Below are 21,755 nucleotides of genomic sequence, written 5' to 3'. Positions count from 1 at the left end.
CATGGCTCTTCCCACAGCTGATTTGAGAGTTCATTTCCCCCCTCCGATAATAGTCATCTTTTATTCATATAGCACAAACATATTATGCAGCACTTTACAATTCAGGGCTTCATGTACAAACAGTCATAAATAACATAGAAACAGCATGGTGTTTCCTAACTCAGAAACGGCATGGCTGCAATGGGAGCTACTGAAACAGTGGGGCGCTGGCCTGCCCAGCTGTTTCCTGGCCACCTGGTGGTCAGGGCTTATTCTAATCTCACCTTAGTAATGGTGAGGTGAGACAATCCCTTTAATATAGTATACATCTCTGATTGGTTGGGACTGCAAATAGGAGAACCCTTCAAGCTGGCCTGCCATAGCATCCCTTGTGATCTGTGGCTGCCGCCAGCCATCTTGGTTTGTTGGTTAAAGTCTCTTCTGATACATGATGTCCCAGGTGTGGCATTTCCTATGGATGTGCTCTAAATATCATTGGTTGCAATATTCTACAGATCTTGAAGGGGTTATCCAATATCCTAAACAGCCCCACCATGTGCCAGGCCCCTCAGAGGGAATATACTTGCGCCGCTTCTGGTCCCCGCACCTCTGCTGCTGTTTCTCCCTATACACAGATGAAAACATCCGGTGTCGATAGGGAAAAGCCTCCCTAGCATTGCGGGTGACGCTAGGGAGGCTCGTCCCTGGCTGCGACTAACCCCCCCCCCCCCCCCCCCATCCCGACACCGGATGTTTTCATCCGCGCACAGGGAGAACCAGCAGCGGCAGTGCAGGGACCCCCAGGTAAGTATATTCACTCTGAGGGGCCCAGCACATGGTGGGGCTGTTTATGATATTGGATAACCCCTTTAATTCACGTCCGTTGTGTATAATAATTCTGGAACAGTTATTGTGATTTAGGCTCAGTTCACACTTGCCTGCAGTTTTTAAACAATAAGCAGTAGTGAATTTTAGGGTGTTCACATGTGGCTGGTAAATTCAAATGTGTTGCATAAAAATTTGCATGCCTTCAAATCAGCAGCGTTTTGTCAATGGGGTTTTGCAAACACTATCCTCCTGTATTGTATTGTACTTCATTGCAGATTTTGGTGTTGCATAAAGGGGTTGTCCAACTTCTAGACCAGGCATCCTCAAACTGCGGCCCTCCAGCTGTTGTAAAACTACAACTCCCACAATGCCCTTCTGTAGGCTGATACCTGTAAGCTGTTTGGGCATTCTGGGAGTTGTAGTTTTGCAACAGCTGGAGGGCCGCTGTTTGAGGATGCCTGTTCTAGACGGTGACAACCCATCCTCCAGACAGGTCATCAATATCAGATCAGTGTGGTGCGACACCTCCACTGATCAGCTGTCTACAGCAGCCGTCTGTGCCAGAAACTTAACAGTGGACGGATAGAAGAGTACAGTGCTCAGCTATATCCAGCATTTCCATACAGAATGAATTGAGTGGCAGGGTGCATGATTCACATGAATATTCTCGGGATTGGTGGGGGTGTCCGTGGTCAGACCCCCACTGATAAGTTAGTTATCCCCTATCCACAGAACTTTCATACCTGGCACAATCCTTTTTAATAGCGGTTTTTCTTGGGGTACTTTAACACTTGCATTAAAATTTTCCGGAATTGAGTTCCATCCTAGGGGCAAGCTCAGACCTTTAAAAATGCGAAAATAAATAAATACCGGATCCGTTTTTCAGGATGACACCGGAGAGACGGATTTGGTGTTTCAATGCATTTGTTAGATGGATCTGCATTCGGATCAGTCTACAAATGCTATTCGTTTGCACGCGGATTTCCGGATCCGGCAGGCAGTTCCGGTGACGGAACTGCCTGCCAGATCCTCACAACGCAAGTGTAATAGTACTCTAAATGCAGCCCTTAGAAATATGATAATTTTTATAGAACTAGAAGACCAAATTCACTGTCCAATATTTTGTGTATTTTTGATTACTGGTTAGTATGTAATAATTTTTATTCAAATGTCTCCTTAAATGTTCCATTGATTGACAATAGAGAATACACTAAGGCACCTCTCAAACGAGCGGGTGTCGCCCTGCGGACTCACTGAGTCTGCAGGGTGACACCCGCTCGTCTGAAAGGGGCCTAACATAGTTCTGTAAAGTGTATGCGTACCTTGATGACGATATTTCATACCTTTTTATTGTCTTAGGGTTCTTGGTGGTATAAATCAATCAGATATAGTGGAGATCAGATCCTTATTCGCACTACGCAGATCTACACATATTTTGTCTATAAGACACGGAACATGGACATGAAGCGTGAGTACATTGCATTCCTATTTAATTTATAACTTTTTTTCTCGCCCATTTTCCTTGGGGGACACAGACCTTGGGTATAGCTCAGCTCCCTAGGAGGCGTGACACTAAGTAAAACTGTTAAGCCCCTCCTCCATCAGCTATACCCTCAGCCTGGAGATAGAGGCTACCAGTTTTAGCTTAGTGTCCAAGGAGGCAAGACACTCCCTGCTACTGCAGGGCTGTTTTCTCCTTGTTATTTTTACTTTTTCTTCTAATTTTGTTATTTTATTTTTTCCTAGGGATACCAGAGACGCATTTGACCTCTCTGCTCTCCCGGGGTTGAGCTGCGCCAGTGCCAACTTATCTGCACTGCTGCCTCCCCCACAGAAGCAATAGGAGGATCTGGGCAGCAATGGCTCCCCTACATCCCGCCAGCTAGGGGGTCGCCCGCACGCCAAGCCCCTCTTCCAGCTTCCTGCCACTGCGGTGCCAGTGGCTGAAGGGGCGACCCTGCTGGAAAGGACTGAGGGTGAAGACGTCGCACGGTGAGATGGCTATTCCAGCCCATACCCCGTCCCTATCTGCAGCATCTACCCCTCTGGGTAAGGGGGGCACCCGTGGTCGCTCATTCTGAGCGCTCATCTGCAGGACAATGCAGCACAGCAGCATCCTCAGCACCCCCACGCTTTTCCCCCCACGCTGCTATCTTTCTCCCCCCCCCCCCTCCCCCTCATTCGGGGCTGACTCCATTTTTCTCTTCTCTCTCTCCCCCTTCCCGCCGAGAACGGGGGGCGGGGCTTAGCGGTCCCGGCAGGGGGCGGGGCTTAGCGGTCCCGGCAGGGGGCGGGGCTTCATTTTGGGGGCGGAGCTACGTTCTCCTTCACAGGAGACATTTCAAGCGCTGGAGGGGGCGGAGCTTGTTCCCCGCGCTTTCTGCTGAGGTTTCCCGCGCTTCCTCACTCCTGACAGGAAGCTGGGACACGGTGGGGGACTCTAACCTCCTGTGTACATCGCTCGGCTTCTGTGGGCGCTCTCTGCTGCTCTCTGCTGCTCACTGCTGTTCACTGCTTCTCTGCTGCTGCTGATCTGGGCCATCTCCTGACGTTCTTCTGAGGCACTGGTAGGACAGTTAACCCTCTCCTAACCCTCCTGGTCATAGCTGCTATAACCCTTTGTGGTCTCTATATTAGAGTACAACCACACTTCAGCATGTCAGATCCCACAGGTGCCCCCAAACCCTGGTACCATGCCTGTACCGCCTGTAAGGAACTTTTTCCGCGTGGGCAATCTGAGCCGCATTGCCTTGCATGTCAGGCCCCGGTGCAGGGCCCGCTTCCCGCTGCGCCCCCCGGTGCCTCTGAACCCCCTGACTGGGCTAGGTCTCTGTCTCAGGCGGTGGAAAGCCTTACACACGTAGTGGGCCGTCTCGTGGATAGACCGCCTCTCCCGCAGGCTGCCACAATCCCTGTCGCACCCGCTGGGACTACCGTTTCTGCCGCCCCCACTGGTTCCCTGCCTCCCAGCGAATCTTCCAGGGCCCGGCATACTCAGAAACGTTCAAGGGTTGAGCGCACATCTTCTCCAGATGCTTCGCTCTCTCCGCCATGCGTGCGAGCTCAGTCAAGTCTATCCTCTCAAAGGGATACGCTTTCTGAGGGAGAACTGGCGGATTCGGACGTGGACATGGACTCAGAGCTTCCGTCCAAATTGGCGTCCGCGGTGGGGCATCTTGTCACTAGCATCCGTGATACCTTTCAGCTACACGATGACCCCCCCAGCTCTGAACAGGCCGGCGTGTCCTTTCTCCGCCCCAAACAGGCCTCCAAGGTTTTTCCCATACACGCTGATTTTTCTTCTGTGGTATCCAAGGCTTGGACTCGGCCTAACGTCCGCTTTATTACACCCAAAAAGCTGGACATTTGTTATCCCTTTCCAGCGGATTCTGTGACCACGTGGACATCCCCGCCTAAGGTTGATCCTCCCGTGGCTCGCCTGTCCAAAAGCACTACTATTCCTGTACAGGACGGATCTTCCCTCCAGTCTGTTGAGGACCGTCGTACGGAATCCCTCTCCAAGGCCATATTTACTGCCTCTGGTTCGGCCCTTAGACCGGTCTTTGCCTCCGCCTGGGTTGGCAAAGCGGTCTCTGAATGGGGTTTGCAACTGGAACGGGAGTTAGGGTCGGACGTCCCTGTTCAGGACCTCCGTTCCTTAGCCCAACTAATTGTTCAGGCCGGAAAATTCGTCTGTGAGGCCTCCCTTGATGCGGGTGCCCTCATTGCTCGTTCCTCTGCCCTGGCAGTTTCTGTCAGGAGGGAACTCTGGCTGAAGGTTTGGGCGGCGGACGCCGCTTCCAAACGCTCTTTGGCCGGCCTACCATTCACGGGTTCCCGCCTGTTCGGAACCCGTCTGGACGAACTTATATCAGAGGCCACGGGTGGGAAGAGTACTCACCTCCCCCAGTCCAGGCCAATGGGCGCCCCCCGTGGTCGCGCTGGTTCGTCCCGTTTTCGGTCCTTTCGCAAGCCCACCGGGTCTAGACCCGCGGCCAGTTCTTCTTCCTCTGGCCCAGCCCAGGATAGACGCAAGAAGCCGTTTTTTCGGACGCAACCTACCTGGCGCAAGTCCCAGCCTGCACGGGCTCCCACAGGCCAGCAGCCCTCTGCCTGAAGGTGCGCCCCCACCCACCCGGGTGGGGGGCCGCCTTCTCCTATTCAGGAACGTATGGCGGGCCCACATCTCAGACGCATGGGCGCTCGAGATTGTATCTTGCGGATACAAAATCGAATTTGCGTCCATTCCGCCAGACCGTTTCTTCCGATCCCGTCCTCCGCGAGATCCCGTACGAGTGGCCGCCTTCTTCGCGGCCATTCACTCTCTAATGGACAAGGGTGTCGTCGCCCCCGTGCCTCCGACGGAAAGGTTCAGGGGGTTCTACTCGAACCTCTTTGTGGTTCCCAAGAAGGAAGGCTCAGTGCGTCCGATCTTGGACCTAAAACGCCTGAACCGTTTTCTCCGACTGCAGAGATTCCGGATGGAGTCTCTCAGGTCCGCAGTGGCCTCCCTGGAAAGAGGGGATTTCATGGCCTCAATCGACATTCAGGATGCATACCTCCACGTTCCGGTTGCTCCATGTCATCACCGCTTCCTGCGCTTTGCGGTGGGGGACGATCACTTCCAATTCGTCGCCCTTCCCTTTGGTCTGGCGACTGCTCCTCGAGTGTTCACCAAGGTCCTGGCCCCTGTCTTGGCCCTTCTACGTTCAAGAAGTGTTTTTCTTCTCCCATACTTGGACGACATCCTGGTCAAGGCACCCTCCTTCTCTCAGACATCCCGCAGTGTGGAACTCACTCTGGAGACCCTGACGCGGTTCGGTTGGATTATCAACCACCCCAAATCTTCCCTTACCCCCTCCAGACGGCTGATCTTCCTGGGGATGCTCCTGGATACAGAGTTGGCGGAGGTCCGCCTTCCGTCGGACAAGCGTCTGGCCCTTCGCGGGTCGGTTCGCAGTCTCCTCCGTCATCACCGCCCTTCCCTCAGATCCAGCATGCGGTTGTTGGGAAAGATGGTTGCCTGTTTCGAAGCGGTGCCGTTTGCACAATTCCGGATTTCCGCACCTTTCAGAGGGCAATTCTGTCGGCCTGGGACAAATCACTGAGGAGTCTGGACAGGACCTTTCTTCTGCCTCCCCTGGCTCGAGCTTCCCTCGGCTGGTGGTTGCATATCCCTCTAAGGGGGAAGTCCTTCCTTCCACTGAACTGGCTGGTGATTACCACAGATGCCAGCTTACGGGGGTGGGGGGGGGGGGTTTTCCCTCCCCGGTCCGTCCAGGGCGTTTGGTCTCTATCGGAGTCCAGACTTCCAATCAATATTCTGGAACTGAGGGCGATTCTTCTGTCCCTCAGACACTGGACCCATCTGCTGAGGGGCCACCCTGTTCGGATCCAATCGGACAATGCCACGGCTGTGGCATACATAAACCATCAGGGAGGCACTCGCAGCGCTGCAGCGATGCAAGAGGTGACCCTCATTCTCCTCTGGGCGGAGACGCACGTGCCGGCCTTATCTGCGATTTACATCCCGGGGGTGGACAACTGGGCGGCGGATTTCCTCAGCCGGTCCACCATCGACCCGGGAGAATGGTCCCTGCACCCAGAGGTGTTCGAAGCCCTTTGTCTTCGCTGGGGTCGCCCCGACGTGGACCTCATGGCCTCCAAATTCAACCACAAGGTCCCCCTATACCTGGCCAGGGCACGGGACCCGAAGGCATACGGCGCCGACGCGCTCGTCCTTCCATGGCGCGAATTCTCCCTTCTGTACGTCTTTCCTCCTTTTCCCCTCCTGCCACGGGTTCTTCGGAGGATCGCGGCAGAGGGCGTCCCCGCGATTCTAATCGCCCCGGATTGGCCCCGCCGGTCTTGGTACGCCGACCTAATGTTGCTGTTGGCAGACGCACCGTGGCCACTGCCCTCCAGGGAAGACCTTCTCTCTCAGGGACCGATCTTCCACGAGCATTTAGGCTCGCTACGTTTGACGGCGTGGCTATTGAGACCGCCGTCTTAACGCGACGGGGTTTCTCCGCGGACGTAGTCCGCACCATGATCCGGGCTCGTAAGCCCGTATCCTCTAGGATCTACTATCGGGTTTGGAGGTCCTATCTGGGGTTCTGTGAGTCCCGGAGCATCCCACCTCTCTGGTTTTCTCTTCCCACAATCCTGTCCTTCCTCCAGTCGGGTCTGGACCTGGGGCTGTGCCTCAGTTCTCTGAAGGGTCAGATTTCGGCGCTGTCTATTCTTCTCCAGCGTCCCCTGGCCCCTCTAGGGCCAATTAAGACCTTTTTACAAGGGGTGGCTCACTCTGTTCCGCCGTACCGCCCTCCAGTTCCTTCCTGGGACCTGAATGTGGTGCTCTCGGCGCTCCAATCAGCCCCCTTCGAGCCTTTACGGGAGGTCTCCCTTCGCCTTCTGTCCTGCAAGGTCATCTTTCTTGTGGCCGTCACGTCTCTCCGACGGGTGTCGGAGTTAGCGGCTCTTTCTTGCTCCGAACCTTTCCTGATCTTCCACCAGGATAAGGTTGTGCTTCGGCCTGTCCCGACTTTCCTGCCGAAGGTGGTCTCCGCCTTTCACATCAATGAGGACATCGTCCTTCCGTCGCTCTGTCCCTCTCCTTCCCACCCCAGAGAACGGGAACTGCACCGTCTGGATGTGGTCAGGGCGTTGAGGATTTACTTGGAGGTCACCGGGTCCTTTCGGCGCACGGACTCCCTGTTTGTGGTTCCGGAGGGTTCGCGCAAAGGGTTGGCGGTCTCCAAGGTGGCTATTGCCCGTTTCATTAAACTGGCGGTGTCTGAGGCTTATCGAGCCAAGGGCAGACCTCCGCCTTTTGGCGTCACTGCTCATTCCACCAGAGCAGTCGGAGCTTCCTGGGCGCAGAGGCATCGGGCCTCGGCTGAACAGTTGTGCAAAGCAGCCACTTGGTCCTCTCTGCACACTTTCACAAAGTTCTATAGGGTGCATACGCATGCATCAGCGGATGCTGCGTTGGGCCGCCTGGTTTTGCAGGCAGCGGTTTCCTGATGCTCTGGTGGTGTTCCGCCTTGGGTTTGTGGTCCCTCCCTTCTTGGACTGCTCTTGAACGTCCCAAGGTCTGTGTCCCCCAAGGAAAATGGGCGAGAAAAGGAGATTTTTGTATAACTTACCAGTTAAATCTCTTTCTCGCTCTTCCTTGGGGGACACAGCACCCACCCTTCTGTGTTTGGTTACAGGGTTATGGTCTGGCGCCCCGTTGGGTTGCTGGCTGGTTGTTTCCGTTATTGGTTGTTATCCTTTCACTACTTGGACACGCAACTGGTAGCCTCTATCTCCAGGCTGAGGGTATAGCTGATGGAGGAGGGGCTTAACAGTTTTACTTAGTGTCACGCCTCCTAGGGAGCTGAGCTATACCCAAGGTCTGTGTCCCCCAAGGAAGAGCGAGAAAGAGATTTAACTGGTAAGTTATACAAAAATCTCCTTTTTTTCTAACAATCTGGCTGTAAAAAAAAAAATCTGAAACTTCAGTCTGCTACCTTCTCGTCTCAGTGACAGAATTTTTGTGGCTTTTTTTTTTTATTTTTTTTTTTTTATCTTGTTAAGTCATGAATTAAAGCATCTTTTACAAGTGTTTTTGGTTGGTGTTTTTTTTTTTTTCTTTCTTTACTTTTTATTCTCACATCTATAAAGTGTTTTTTACTGGCATCTTCCCAGTCCTATGGAGAAGCCTACGGGAAAATGCATGGAAAAAACACTACACCTAGAGTGTGCTGTGTTGTGAAAAGTTGCCCAACCCAAAAAGGCCACTGAAAACTGTAGACACTTATTAATGGATATCACTAAACTGAAATGATGTCTAGCAGAATTCTAGGCAGAGAAAGCCTCCTTGTTGTATTGCAGTTTTGATTGATAGAAATATTGTCTAGCTATTAAAAAAATATATTTGTTATAATTGTCTGGCTGCAGGATTCGAGGTTCACCGCATGGATGGATACGCTGACGTTCTCCTGTAGACTTAGCTTGGACAAAGCAGAATTTATGGTTCCATTAAAGGGAACCTGTCACCGGGATTTTGTGTATAGAGCTGAGGATATAGGTTGCTAGATGGCCGCTAGCACATCTGCAATACCCAGTCCCCATAGCTCTGTGTGCTTTTATTGTGTAAAAAAAACGATTTGATACATATGTAAATTAACCTGAGATGATAATTTACATATGTATCAAATCTCTTCTTTGTGCTTTTATTGTGTGAAAAAAAAAGAGAGCCATGGGGACTGGGTATTGCGGATGTGCTAGCGGCCATCTAGCAACCCAGGTCCTCAGCTCAATACACAAAATCCCAGTGACAGGTTCCCTTTAAAGGAGTTTTCCCATTGCAAGAACCTATCACCTGTCCACAAGATATGGGATAATTGTTTGATTAGTGCAGGTCCGACTAGTTATGAAGATGGGAGCCCATGCTCCCCGTTTCAATGGAGTAGCTATTCTGGAAATAGCCGAGCGCTTGTACTCAGCTATCTCCGGCAGTCCCATAGAGTTCAGTGCAGTGGTGGACATGCAGGCATTCTCATAATTGGAAGGGGCCACAGCAGCTAGACCCTGCCAATCAGACTGTGGGTAGGGGATAAGTTATTGTAATGGGACAACCCGTTTAATTATGGCAAACCGTCCTGTTCCCTTGTCGGCAACAGGATCCTAAACTAGGTTGCTGCCACTATTTTGAATGTGCATCGTATTTTGTAAGTCATATGTGTTTTTTTTTTTTTCTAGTCCTAACTATTCAGATAATTAAAATAACAACTAAAGGGAAAATTCATTTTGTGTGTCCACGTGCAATACCAGAAATGGTCAGCAAAACTCTTCTCATCTTTCCTCCTCTCTCATGAGGGAGGACTTGTGTATGGATTATGTCTCCAGGATTTTTGATGTGTTACATAGTCTGACTGTTGCTCCCTTGGATCTTCTCTTTTAGGTCTAATTATGGTCTTAGCTGGTGCTTCAGAGTTTGACCCACAATATAATAAAGATGCCACAAGCAGGCCTGCAGATAATATACTAATTCCTCAGGTTAGCTACATTTTTTGTTAATATAAAGCAAGTAAATTAGCAATTCTTCTGTTTGCTAAGGATGTCTTTGGTCTTGTCTTCTTGGCCTTTAGCTGATAAGAGAAATTGGTGGTATCAATCTAAAGAAGAATGAACCTCCACTTACCTGCCCATACAGTTTAAAATCCAGAGTCCTCTTACTGGCTCACTTGTCACGGATGCAGATACCAGACACACTAAAAGAAGGTAAAAAATAATAATTTATTTGTAACTTTATTTTTTGTAGGTAACTAGGCTTACTCATCTTTGTTGCTTTTGTTCTTTCAGATCAGCAGTTTATTCTAAAGAGGGGCCCTGCATTGCTTCAAGAAATGGTTAATGTCATATGCCAACTGATAATCATGGCACGTAGTCGAGAAGGTAATACTCATTGTGGAACGAATGTTGTGTTGTATTGCTTGACCGGGATAAGCTGCTTTAGGCTTTCTGCACACGACCGTTGTGTGCACCCGTGGCCGTTGTCCCGTTTAACGTGGTTTTTCTGCGGTCCCATTGACTTTTAATGGGTCCGTGGAAAAATCGGAAACTGCACAGTTTGGCAGCCGCGTCCGTCATCCGTGTTTCCTGGCCGTGAAAAAAATAAGACCTGTCCTATTTTTTTCACGGCAAACGGTTCACGGTCCCATTCAAGTCAATGGGTCCGTGAAAATCACGGATGCACACAAGATTGTCGTCCGTGTCCGTGATCCGTGTCCGTTTTTTCCTATCATTTCAATGGCAAACTTGACTTAGATTTTTTTTCATGTCTGCGGATCCTCCAAAAATCAAGGAAGACCCACGGACGAAAAAACGGTCACGGATCACGGACCTACGGACCCCGTTTTTTGCGGACCTTAAAAAAAAAAAACGGTCGTGTGCATGAGGCCTTAAGGATACTTTCACATGTGCTGTTTTGATGCAGTTTTTTTAGGTTCTCCCAGCTGAGCCTGTATTTACTGACATCACATCGACAACACGTGACCGCAGCAGTCAATCACTGGCCTCGTCAGGTGCAACCAATGAGGCAAGTGGTTGGCTGCAGCAATCTCGTGTTGTCGACGTGATGTCACATCTGCCGCTGGGTAAATACAACCCAGCCACGAAAACCAGTGCAGTGGCACTGCATATGTCAGGTTATTGCAGGCAGATCCTGAGGGTTGTCCATTTTTAATCCATTCCTGGTATTGACTTCAAAAACTGAATAAAACAACTGCATCAGAACATCATGTGTGAAACAAAGATAACTGCAAAGGGGGAGAATGTAGACAGTAAAGTGAGGCTGAGTTCGCGTAGAGCATTTAATGTGCTTATTGCATATGTTTTATTTGTAGACCACGCACAGGAAGGGAAAGCTGGATCTTTCTCTCCTCTCTGGAACCATTACTACAATACTGTAAAGATAACAAGTTGAAAGTTCTCCACTTTGAGGAGGTTCTAATCATCGGTTTGCTCTTGTTTGTTTTTCTTTGTCCTTTCTGAAGAGAGGGAGCTCAGACCACCATCTCTTTCTTCTCTGGAGAACTGCATGAAACTCTGTCAAATGATCGTGCAGGGCCTCCAACAGTTCAAATCTCCCGTTTTACAGCTGCCATTTATTGAAGAAGATCATTTAAGACGGGTTTTTAACCACAAGAAGGTACATTGTTCACTTTTCTGGCTTCTCTCCCATTTCAATGCTTTCTTATTGAACACGTTCTAAATATATATATATATATATATATATATATATATATATATATATATATATATATATATTTTTATATAGATAGATAGATAGATAGAGATATATATATATATATATATATATATATATATATATATATATATATATATAGATAGATATATTATCTAAAGGAGAGGACGGTTACATCCCTGTTTGAGTGTAAGCGCTGACTTGATGAGCTCCTGAGAAGTCCATTTACATTTTAGCATTTAAACCATGCACTTTTATGTGGCACTATGTGAATGAGTTTTTATAAAATCATTCACTCCACTGTAACAAGTGCCTAAATTTAGTTTAGGATCCTGATCCTATGGACCCCATGCACTGTACATCACGTTGCAAGGTGCTGCACATCTCTACTTTCACTACTGTAAAAGAAATTCAGTATGCCGTTAGTTCACATCTTGAATGTGATTCATTTTTGGACTCCAAGCTTTGAAGAGGATATATTAGAGCTGGAGAAGGCTCCGAGGTGGGTGACTAGTTTACTGGGATCGTGTAATGAGAGGTCAGAAAAATCAGGCTGCTTCAGCTTGGGAAAAATACTCCATATATGTGAGGTCAATACAAAGGACCAGGGGATATTCTTTGTGTGGAGGAAAGGTGATCTAGACATCAAGACAGGAAAGGCTTCTTAACGGTTAGAGCAGTCATACTATGGAGTGCCCTAGTATATATAGTAACAGCAAATACAATGATTCCATTCAAAAGAGGGTTTGACATTTATCTCATGACTAACAACATTGAGAGTTGTCATTTACATAGGGATGAATGATGTTCAGTTGATGTGGGGAAAATTGTGGGGAAAATATCAGGCATAAGGAAAGTATTCCCCCTCCTCAGTCCCCTACATTATACTGCTTATTGTTAGGCTGCACCTACCGCTTGCTGCTTATGGAGGTGTAGTAGCACTCTTGGGTCCCTTAAACACGAGCAAGATTTCCGCGCAGGTGCAATGCGTGACGTGAACGCATAGCATCTGCACTGAATCCCGACCCATTCATTTCAATAGGTCTGTGTACTTGAGCGTTGTTTTTCACGCATCAGTTCTGCGTTGCGTGAAAATCGCAGCAAGTTCTATATTCTGCGTTTTTCACGCAGCCCTGGCCCCATAGAAGTGAATGGGGTTGCGTGAAAAACGCATAGCATCCGCAAGCAAGTGCGGGTGCGATGCGTTTTTCACTGATGGTTGCTAAGAGATGTTGTTTGTAAACATTCAATTTTTTTATCACGCGTGTTAAAAACACATCAAAACGCATTGCACCCGCATGGAAAAAACTGAACGCAATCGCAGACAAAACTGACTGAACTTGCTTGCAAAATAGTGTAAGTTTCACTGAACGCATCCGGCCCCAATCCGCAACGCCCATGTGAAACCAGCCTTAGGGTCAATTCGCACAACTGTATTTCTGGGTCTGCATTCGTTTTGCAATTTTGCGGAGCAGCTGTGGACCCATTCATTTCAATGGGGCCGCAAAAGATGCGGACAGCACACTGTGTGCTGTCTGCATCTGTAGTTCTGTTCACCGGCCCTGCAAAAAAAGAGCTTGTCCTATTGTCTGCAATTGCTGACAAGAATAGGCATTTCTATCATAGGGCACATGTCCGGTACCAATGTGTTTCGTGGATCTGCAAAACACTTACAGGGGGTTCAGACCTGAGCGCTCTGAAACGAGCGCTCTGTATGCGCGATTGTACCGGCGTTTACAATCGCGCATACAGAGACAGGCGTGCACACATTGTCGCGCGTTCCCGAATATCTATGTGCGGGAACGCGCGACAAACGCCCCAAAAAAAGCTCAAGCACTTGTTTGAGCGTCGGGCGTTTTACAGCGCGATCGTACGCGCTGTAAAACGCCCAGGTGAGAACCATTCCCATAGGGAATCATTGGTTCTTGCCTGTTGTGCGTTTTACAGCGCGTAGGAACGCGCTGTAAAACGCTCAGGTCTGAACCCAGGGTTAGGCCCCTTGCAGACGAGCGTTTCTCCCTCAGCCAGTGTCATCCAGTACATTCCAGAACTGTAAGGGTTACATAGCATCATAAATCAATATTATGCTGTGTGACTTCCGGCAGCGATGGGAGGTCAGGCCGGGTGCTGTGATGCGAATTTGCTGCGGAAGGAACGCTTGTCTGCAAGGGGCCTTACGGTCTTGTGAATGGACCCTTAGGGCTCTTTCACACCTGCGTTCTTTTCTTCCGGCATAGAGTTCCGTCGTCGGGGCTCTATGCCGGAAGAATCCTGATCAGTTTTATCCTAATGCATTCTGAATGGAGAGAAATCCGTTCAGGATGCATCAGGATGTCTTCAGTTCAGGACCGGAACGTTTTTTGGCCGGAGAAAATACCGCAGCATGCTGCGCTTTTTGCTCCGGCCAAAAATCCTGAACACTTGCCGCAAGGCCGGATCCGGAATTAATGCCCATTTAAAGGCATTGATCCGGATCTGGCCTTAAGTTAAACGTTGTTTCGGCACATTGCCGGATCCGACATTTAGCTTTTTCTGAATGGTTACCATGGCTGCCGGGACGCTAAAGTCCTGGCAGCCATGGTAAAGTGTAGTGGGGAGCGGGGGAGCAGTATACTTACCGTCCGTGTGGCTCCCGGGGCGCTCCAGAGTGACGTCAGGGCGCCCCACGCACATGGATGACGTGATCGCATGGCACGTCATCCATGCGCATGGGGCGCTCTGACGTCACTCTGGAGCACCCCGGGAGCCGCACGGACTGTAAGTATACTGCTCCCCCGCTCCCCGCTACTACTATGGCAACCAGGACTTTAATAGCGTCCTGGCTGCCATAGTAACACTGAACGCATTTTGAAGACGGATCCGTCTTCAAATTCTTTCAGTACACTTGCGTTTTTCCGGATCCGGCGTGTAATTCCGGCAAGTGGAGTACACGCCGGATCCGGACAACGCAAGTGTGAAAGAGGCGTTAGGCTTGAGAAGTTTTTCAGGAATAATTAACTATTAGGCTTCATGCACACAGCAGTACTTTTCATCCTTGTGCATTTTTGCAGATAGCAGGCAGATCAATTCATTTCCCTGGGGTCATGCAGTCATCTCTTTCTACTGGAGTAAAAAAAAAAAATGCAGAATGCACATTGAAGGCATCCGTGTTTTGTGGACCGAAACACGGAGATGGTGGTGTACATGAGGTCTTAACTGAACACCCCTAACCTGCTTCACCTGCTAAAAGATTTATACTTGCCTGCTCTCTGCCATTCTGGTCCTGTGCACTCGCTCCCGTTACTCCATCTTCCGGTCACCGGCTTGTTTTCATCCAGCTGGGTGTGGACGTGAACTCATGTGCCACTACGGCCAGAACCGGAGAGGAAGGGAGCAGGTAAGTATAAATCAGCAGGCGATGCAGGTTAAGGACAGGGTTCTCCAGCTTTTATCTGTGATGGCTTATCCTTATGATTGTTTGGGTGTAGCTCCATCACCAGAAGTCATTGCCGATACTACGCAGCATCATCAAGTGAGTAGTGGATGAAGCATGTTACTACAGCACTGATCCAATTAAAGTGAATGTGATCAGCATTGCAGTAATTTCCTCTGTCCATTAGACAGTTGTAGTTCTGGTGTCAACGTCCAGCTCTGGAGCTACACCGAAACATCTGATTGAAGGGTGTCAGACCTCCACCGATAAGTTAGTGATGGCCTATCATGAGGATAGGCCATCACTTAATAAAAAGCTGGACAATCCTGGGCTGCACTCCAAAGGAATAAAATGAAAATGAAACCTTTTATTCACCCATGTGGAACAAGCGATGTTTCGGCTCTGCGAAAGAGCCTTTCTCAAGCAAAACTTTTGCTTGAGAAAGGCTGTATTGCAGAGCCGAAACGTCGCTTGTTCCACATGGGTGAATAAAAGGTTTCATTTTCATTTTATTCCTTTGGAGTGCTGCCCATTCTTTTTGATTGTTTATATTGGGGTCGTGGCACACGTGTCAAACTGGCCCTAATGCTCTACAGTAATCCATAAAAGTTTTAAAATTGCTAATCTAGACCATTTATCGTGAAGTGTGCCAAAAAGTCAATTTTTAAAAAGCATTATGCAGAATATGTAACTTTTCATTTAATTCATAGTTTAAAATCAAGACCATTCGGGACCTGGTCAGTATGAAAGAGTCAGATCGTCGTCTACTGTTCAGCTTTCTTGAGGACAGCAGCTATGAGGAGTTGGTGGCAGTTCTTGGTAGTTTTCCAAATATCACAATGGAGGTAAAACCTCATGGTACGTGGGACTTTCTGTTTTTATGGTTTCTAAGCCTCCTGTTTTAATAGCAAATTTACCAATTTGGTCTGGATGGATAGTATTAGGTTTATGTGTGTAATATCACTAAATGAATGCTATTTTCCAAAGCATTACTTGCTTTAACCTCAGAGACGTTATCTATGTCCTGGTTACAAGGCTGTTTGGTTTGTTACAATGTGTTGGTTTGGTCAATCATCTGTGTTAAATAAAGCAGCAATACCAATCCTGTCCTAAACTCCACGCTGAAAATCCTTACATTTATTTGTAACAAGCCCAGGCTTTGTGTGAGCAAGCCAGGATCAGGAAAGGTTTTCTGCCTCTAAGGCTCCATTCACATGTCCGCAATTTCATTCCGGATTTTGCGGAACGGAATTGCGGACCCATTCATTTGTATGGGGCCGCACTATGTGCTGCTCGGATACGGAATTGCGGACTTCCGAATCCGCAATTCAGTTCCCGAAAAAAATAGAACATGTCCTATTCTTGCCCGCAATTGCGGGCAAGAATAGGCATATTCTATTAGCGCCGGCGATGTGCGGTCTGCAAAATGCGGAACGTGTGAATGGACCCTAAATGTATCAGAACTGCTGTTTACAACCAATCAGATGCCACCTCTTATTTTGCAGAGGTCCATTGGAAAGTAAAAGCAGCAATCTGATTGGTTTTTGAAGGTGCTTACTCTACTTTTCCTTTGTACCAGATATGATACATCTTCCCTAAAATGATGTTCTCCTTGTGATTCTTTGTTGCAGTTCTAGATGACGAAGACAGTAACAACATTACAGTAGGCTCCCTCGTCACTGTTCTTGTCACCCTTAAAAGACAAACAATGGCGGTAAGTATGAAAACTAATCGTAAAAATATCCTAAACCAATAACAAAATCTGCAAATTCATTCTTAATTGATTATTTGCTCAAATATTAAGTTGACTATTTATACCAATGAGACAGAAATACATTTCAACTGTGTAGTTTTACATATGTTATAGCTTTTAATAGGAAGTTTGTATTTTTTTCACAACTTAGGAAGTGTTTGAGAAGGAACAGTCGGCTTGCTCTGCTGAAGACCAGCCAGTTGAAGAAGGGGTATGTATAGCGCTGTATGTGCCCCATTCTCACGTGTGTTTGTATATTATGAAAAGGATGATGGGAAGAGATGGTCTTGGTGTACCGGTGCAGTTGGAAGCTGCCTCAAATGGTAATGACTAAAAGCTTTGCTATAACTAGAGCTTATACCTACTTCCTATGGGCCAATATCCTTAGCCTTGAAAGGGTACCAACAGCTTTGGCAATGTTACACCAGGAACTGGTACTCTGGAACATGAGCTGTCATGCAGTAATGCAACTAGTTTACTTGACTATTGTGAAATAAAGTGGTAATTTGATGGCAAGTACATTGTATTTTCTGCAAATGTTAATTGCTAATGTTCTGCTAATTGGGTTAATACTAAAATTCTGATAATTGGTTGGGGCTCCTAGGGTTCCATACATGTGATCTTGATTGTGTCTGGTTGGTTTTCATGTAACCTCTCCCCAAAAACTTTTTCTGTGAAATTTTAGTTGCTTGTCTGAGAGGTTTCCCTGTACTTTTCTCATATCTGTGGCCACCAAGTTAAAGAGGTTTTTGGAGACTAGGAACCCCTTTTGGTCTGGCCAGGCAGGGTGCAGGGAATATAAAGGGATCAGTTGTCACTGGCGCTTCAGTTCCAGCACAGTGCGCTGCCTTATCCTCTGTTTCCAGTCCCCGCCAGTTAGAAACAACCAAAACCTCAGATAATTGCAAACGTAAATAAAGGGGGCCTAGATTGACATGATCCAACTCCTACAACAGAACTAACTAGAAGCCCCTAATAAATAAATAATTAGTCTCCTATATATGAGACTATTTATTGGGCTACTAGTTAGTTCTATTGTAGGAGTTGGATCCAGTCCCCGCCATACCAGAAGTGTGATGTGCTCTCTAGACACACGTCACTGCTGTCAGCCAGTCAATGACTTCAGCAGTGACAGTGTTCATATGCTGTGCTTGCACCTTGCCTGGCCATATCAAAAGGGGTTCCTGACTCCAGAGAAGCCCTTTAAGGAGTGGGGTGAAAGACGGTAATGTAAATTTAATGGTAAATACAAAATCTTCTGGTAGGTTGAAAATATTGCAACTTAAAGGCTAAGTACACCTGCCTGTCTTCACCTAAATCAGAAAATCCACCCTGATGAGGGCAATCCCACTGTCTTCTTAGCTAGCCCTCATGCACACAAGTCTTATTGGGGTCTAGATGTCAAAAGATGTAGGGTCGCTTGCTGGGAACTAACAGTTGTGGCATCGCCTACATAAAGCAGCTCAAAAAAAGAAGAGTACTGTTAGGGGCCAATTTCCTAGCTGATTATATAGCAAAAAAGTGTTGGTCCGCCTCTCAACTAGTCAAAATTTATTATATCCAATTCATGTTCTTTTTTCACGGAAAATAAACTTGCAGCATGAAATAAAGTATTGCAAGTATGACCACAGTGGAATAAATCTACTGGACATCGATTTATCATGCTTTGTTTTATTTGCAGCAAGGGGAAAGCGGCAAATTAAAGAGCAAAGGCTGGCAGCAAAAGAATAAAAGTACAAAGAAATCTTCCAAATCCAAGAAGAAGAAACCACTGAAAAAGAAGCCCCCTCCTCCACCTTTATCACAGCAGAAACAAGGAAAGGCGAAGCTAGCCAATGATACGAGTGCAAATGTGAGAATTTCCATCTTTGTCATTTCTTGCTTTGTACCTGTGGCTATCTTTACATCGTACGTGTATCTAAGGCTACATTTAGGCCTTTTGGTAGTCTGTTCTGGCAGAGAAGCAGACCATCGGAATTGCTGTATCTAGCTGAACACAGCCGGATCATCATTGACTATAATGGGGGCCCTCTACCGGTACAGACTACTTGAATGCCTAAACAGAGTTGTGAATGTAGCCTTACAGTCATGGAATGGATTATTGGACTTTAAAGGGGTTGTCTCATCATGGAGAATGGGGGCATATCGCTAGGATATGCCCCCATTGTCATATCGGTGCGGATCCCACTGCTGGGACCCGCACCTACATTGTGAACGGATGCGCAGCCGTCCTCCATTCATTTTCTACGGGGCCGGCGAAAATAGCCCCATAAAAATTAATGGGAGCGGGGGGCGGCCAACGCAATGCGCTCGCATTCACTACTATGGGGAGCCGGCTTGGTGGGGTGGCCTGACCGGAGTTCTCTATATAGGGGCTCTATTCTCTATATAGGTGTGGGTCCCAGCGGTGGCCCCGCACCTATAAGACATTGGGGGTATATGACTAGGATATGTCCCGATTGTCTATGATGAGACAACCCCTTTAAGATCTTTACAGTGTGTTTATAGTGGGATTAAACTTTCTAGTAGTGCGAACAGAGTAAATCCACCCACACCGTGTTTATATATGGATGCAGACATATATTCTGTATGTACCGTATTTTTCGCCGTATAAGACGCACCGGCGTATAAGACGCACCTAGGTTTTTGGGGAGGAAAATAAGAAAAAAAATATTTTTAACCAAAAGGTGTGCTGTGGGTTTGGAACTAGGTGGTCTGTGGATGGCACTATTACTGGGGATCTGTGGATGACGGACACTGTTATGGGGGGATCTGTAGATGACGGACACTGTTATGGGGGGATCTGTGGATGACTGACACTGTTATGGGGGGATCTGTGGATGACGGACACTTATGGGGGGATCTGTGGATGACGGACACTGTTATGGGGGGAACTGTGGATGACGGACACTGTTAGGGGGGAACTGTGGATGACAGACACTGTTATGGGGGGATCTGTGGCTTTCACTGTTACAGGGGGATCTGTGGCTGGCACTGTTACAGGGGGGGATCTGTGGATGGCACTGTTATACATGTGTCATCCACAGACCCTCCCAGCCCATAACTGTGCCATCCACAGATCCCCCGCCGCTCCTGTATACTAATATAATATGTCTTATTCAATTAATAGTTATTAAATATGCCTCTTTATTCCTAAAAGTACCTTAAATCCGAAGCGCTTCAGTACAATGCCGGCAGGCCGGGCAGCCGGCGCGGCGCGGCGCGTCACTCACTGACGTCACTTGCCTGCGCCGCCTGCTTCATTCATAAAGTAGGCGGCGCAGGCACGTGACATCAGGGAGTTACGCTGCCGCCCGCCCAGCCTGCATACTACTGAAGCGCTAAGGATTTAAGGTACTATTAGGCATAAAGGGGCATATTTAATAACCATTCATTGAATATGACATATTTTATTAGTACACCGGAGCGGGCCTTTAGTACAGTGACTGCACCGCCCCGCCGCTATTGCCGGCCCCAGCTCCTCCTCCCAGTCCCTCCCCGAGTCCTCGCTCTCTTTACATCGCTGCCAGCGATGTAAAACTGACTGCATTCGCCGTATAAGACGCAGGGGCATTTCTCCCCCATTTTGGGGGAAGAAAAAGTGCGTCTTATACGGCGAAAAATACGGTATATGTTTTATCCCTTAAATTGCATCAACGTTGAGGTTAGGAAGTGTATAAACCTAAGCATTACTGCTGTGTTTATATGTAGCTGTGCTCAGATCAGTGGGCGCCATAGGGAAGGAATTATTTTTAAACTTTGTTGCAAAGCCTCCCCTTCATGGAATGGAAAGTAAACCCCAACCATTCAGCTGCATAACATTGTCTACACTTTTGACATACAACTTGTATACTCATGGCTACATTCATACAGTTTGTGTAAAAGAATTCATAAAGTAGTGTCCATACATGCCACTTATGTCAGTGTTCACATATTTTCACAGACTTAACAAAAGTGACAAAAACAATTTCCTCAAACAACAAATTGTCTGATTAGGGCATTCGCAATCCTTTAGTAGAAAAAGGCATCACCCCTTTAAATGTGGCAGAAATCACATATGCTGTCTGGTGGGCTGGGGCTGTGATATAATGAAAAGGTTTTATGTAGTATTTTATTTACATAAAATGTTATTACTTTGGTTCCAATAAAATTGTAGATCTTAAAGGTGTTGTCCCATCTGTCCATTTCCATGGCAAGATCTGACTCCAGGCGGCCACACTTGCAGAAACAGCTGACTGGGCTGGTGCTCCGCTGTTTTTGCAAGTCCCATTGTGGTGAATGGGGGCTATGCAAAAGGCATAGCAGAACAAGCTAACTCTTGGAGTTACGAAAGCATCGCAGCTTGGTCTGCTATGCTGTTTGCATAGCCCCCATTCACCACAATGGGACTTACGGAAAGAGCAAAGTGTCGGCCCCTTTTATATGAGAAGTAGAACCTTTGTGAAAAGTCTGGATTACAATTCTAATAGCACATTGCAGCTCCAGTGCAGATGTATCTACCAATTACACACACACAGCCCATGGATAGTCTGACTCTGCAGTCATGTACTCTCTTCCATCAGACCACCACTTCTTGATAATGTACAGAAAAGGTCTTTTGTGTAGGATATTCCCTTCAGTCGTAAAGCTGTAATTTCTTCAAGATAATTGTCCAATTCATTATAATTTCACTATTTTATTAGGATGTGGCATCGAAAGAGGAAGAAGATGATGTTTCTGACAAAGGTAGCGATTCTGAAGACGAAGATACTAATAGGGACTCCCAGAGTGATGGGAGTGACAAGGATTCCGACAGGGAGAACGATGAGAAGCAAGGCAAAGACGATGAAGCGGTAAGATTTATTAGGCCATTCCATCCTGTATTGCATAATGTAACCCTTCTCCATTAGGTCCAGCTTGGCTCTTGTATTTGGAGGCCTCCAGGTATCCAATGAAAAAAAGTTATTTCACGCTGTATGTAGTTAGACCTACATACATGATGCACCTAAATATCTGCTAGATATCTTTTAATAGTAGCAGATCACATG

The 21,755-nt window shown here is 47.6% G+C and overlaps 1 protein-coding gene across 1 annotated transcript in view; it reads left to right on the top strand.

Annotated features, from left to right (window-relative positions):
- SEC63 (SEC63 homolog, protein translocation regulator) overlaps positions 1–21,755 on the top strand; it is a 55,565-nt gene that overhangs the window by 17,390 nt on the left and 16,420 nt on the right. Inside the window, exons 8-17 of the mRNA XM_044290086.1 lie at positions 2,167–2,275; positions 9,758–9,852; positions 9,945–10,077; positions 10,159–10,251; positions 11,352–11,506; positions 15,686–15,833; positions 16,607–16,689; positions 16,880–16,939; positions 18,410–18,580; positions 21,411–21,560. Of these exons, the coding sequence (XP_044146021.1) occupies positions 2,167–2,275; positions 9,758–9,852; positions 9,945–10,077; positions 10,159–10,251; positions 11,352–11,506; positions 15,686–15,833; positions 16,607–16,689; positions 16,880–16,939; positions 18,410–18,580; positions 21,411–21,560 (1,197 nt within the window). The remainder of the gene's footprint in view (positions 1–2,166; positions 2,276–9,757; positions 9,853–9,944; positions 10,078–10,158; positions 10,252–11,351; positions 11,507–15,685; positions 15,834–16,606; positions 16,690–16,879; positions 16,940–18,409; positions 18,581–21,410; positions 21,561–21,755) is intronic.

The sequence above is a fragment of the Bufo gargarizans genome, chromosome 4 (genome assembly GCF_014858855.1).
Source record: "Bufo gargarizans isolate SCDJY-AF-19 chromosome 4, ASM1485885v1, whole genome shotgun sequence".
In the NCBI taxonomy this organism is placed as follows: Eukaryota; Metazoa; Chordata; class Amphibia; order Anura; family Bufonidae; genus Bufo; species Bufo gargarizans.
This window is presented reverse-complemented; position numbering and strand designations above follow the sequence as displayed.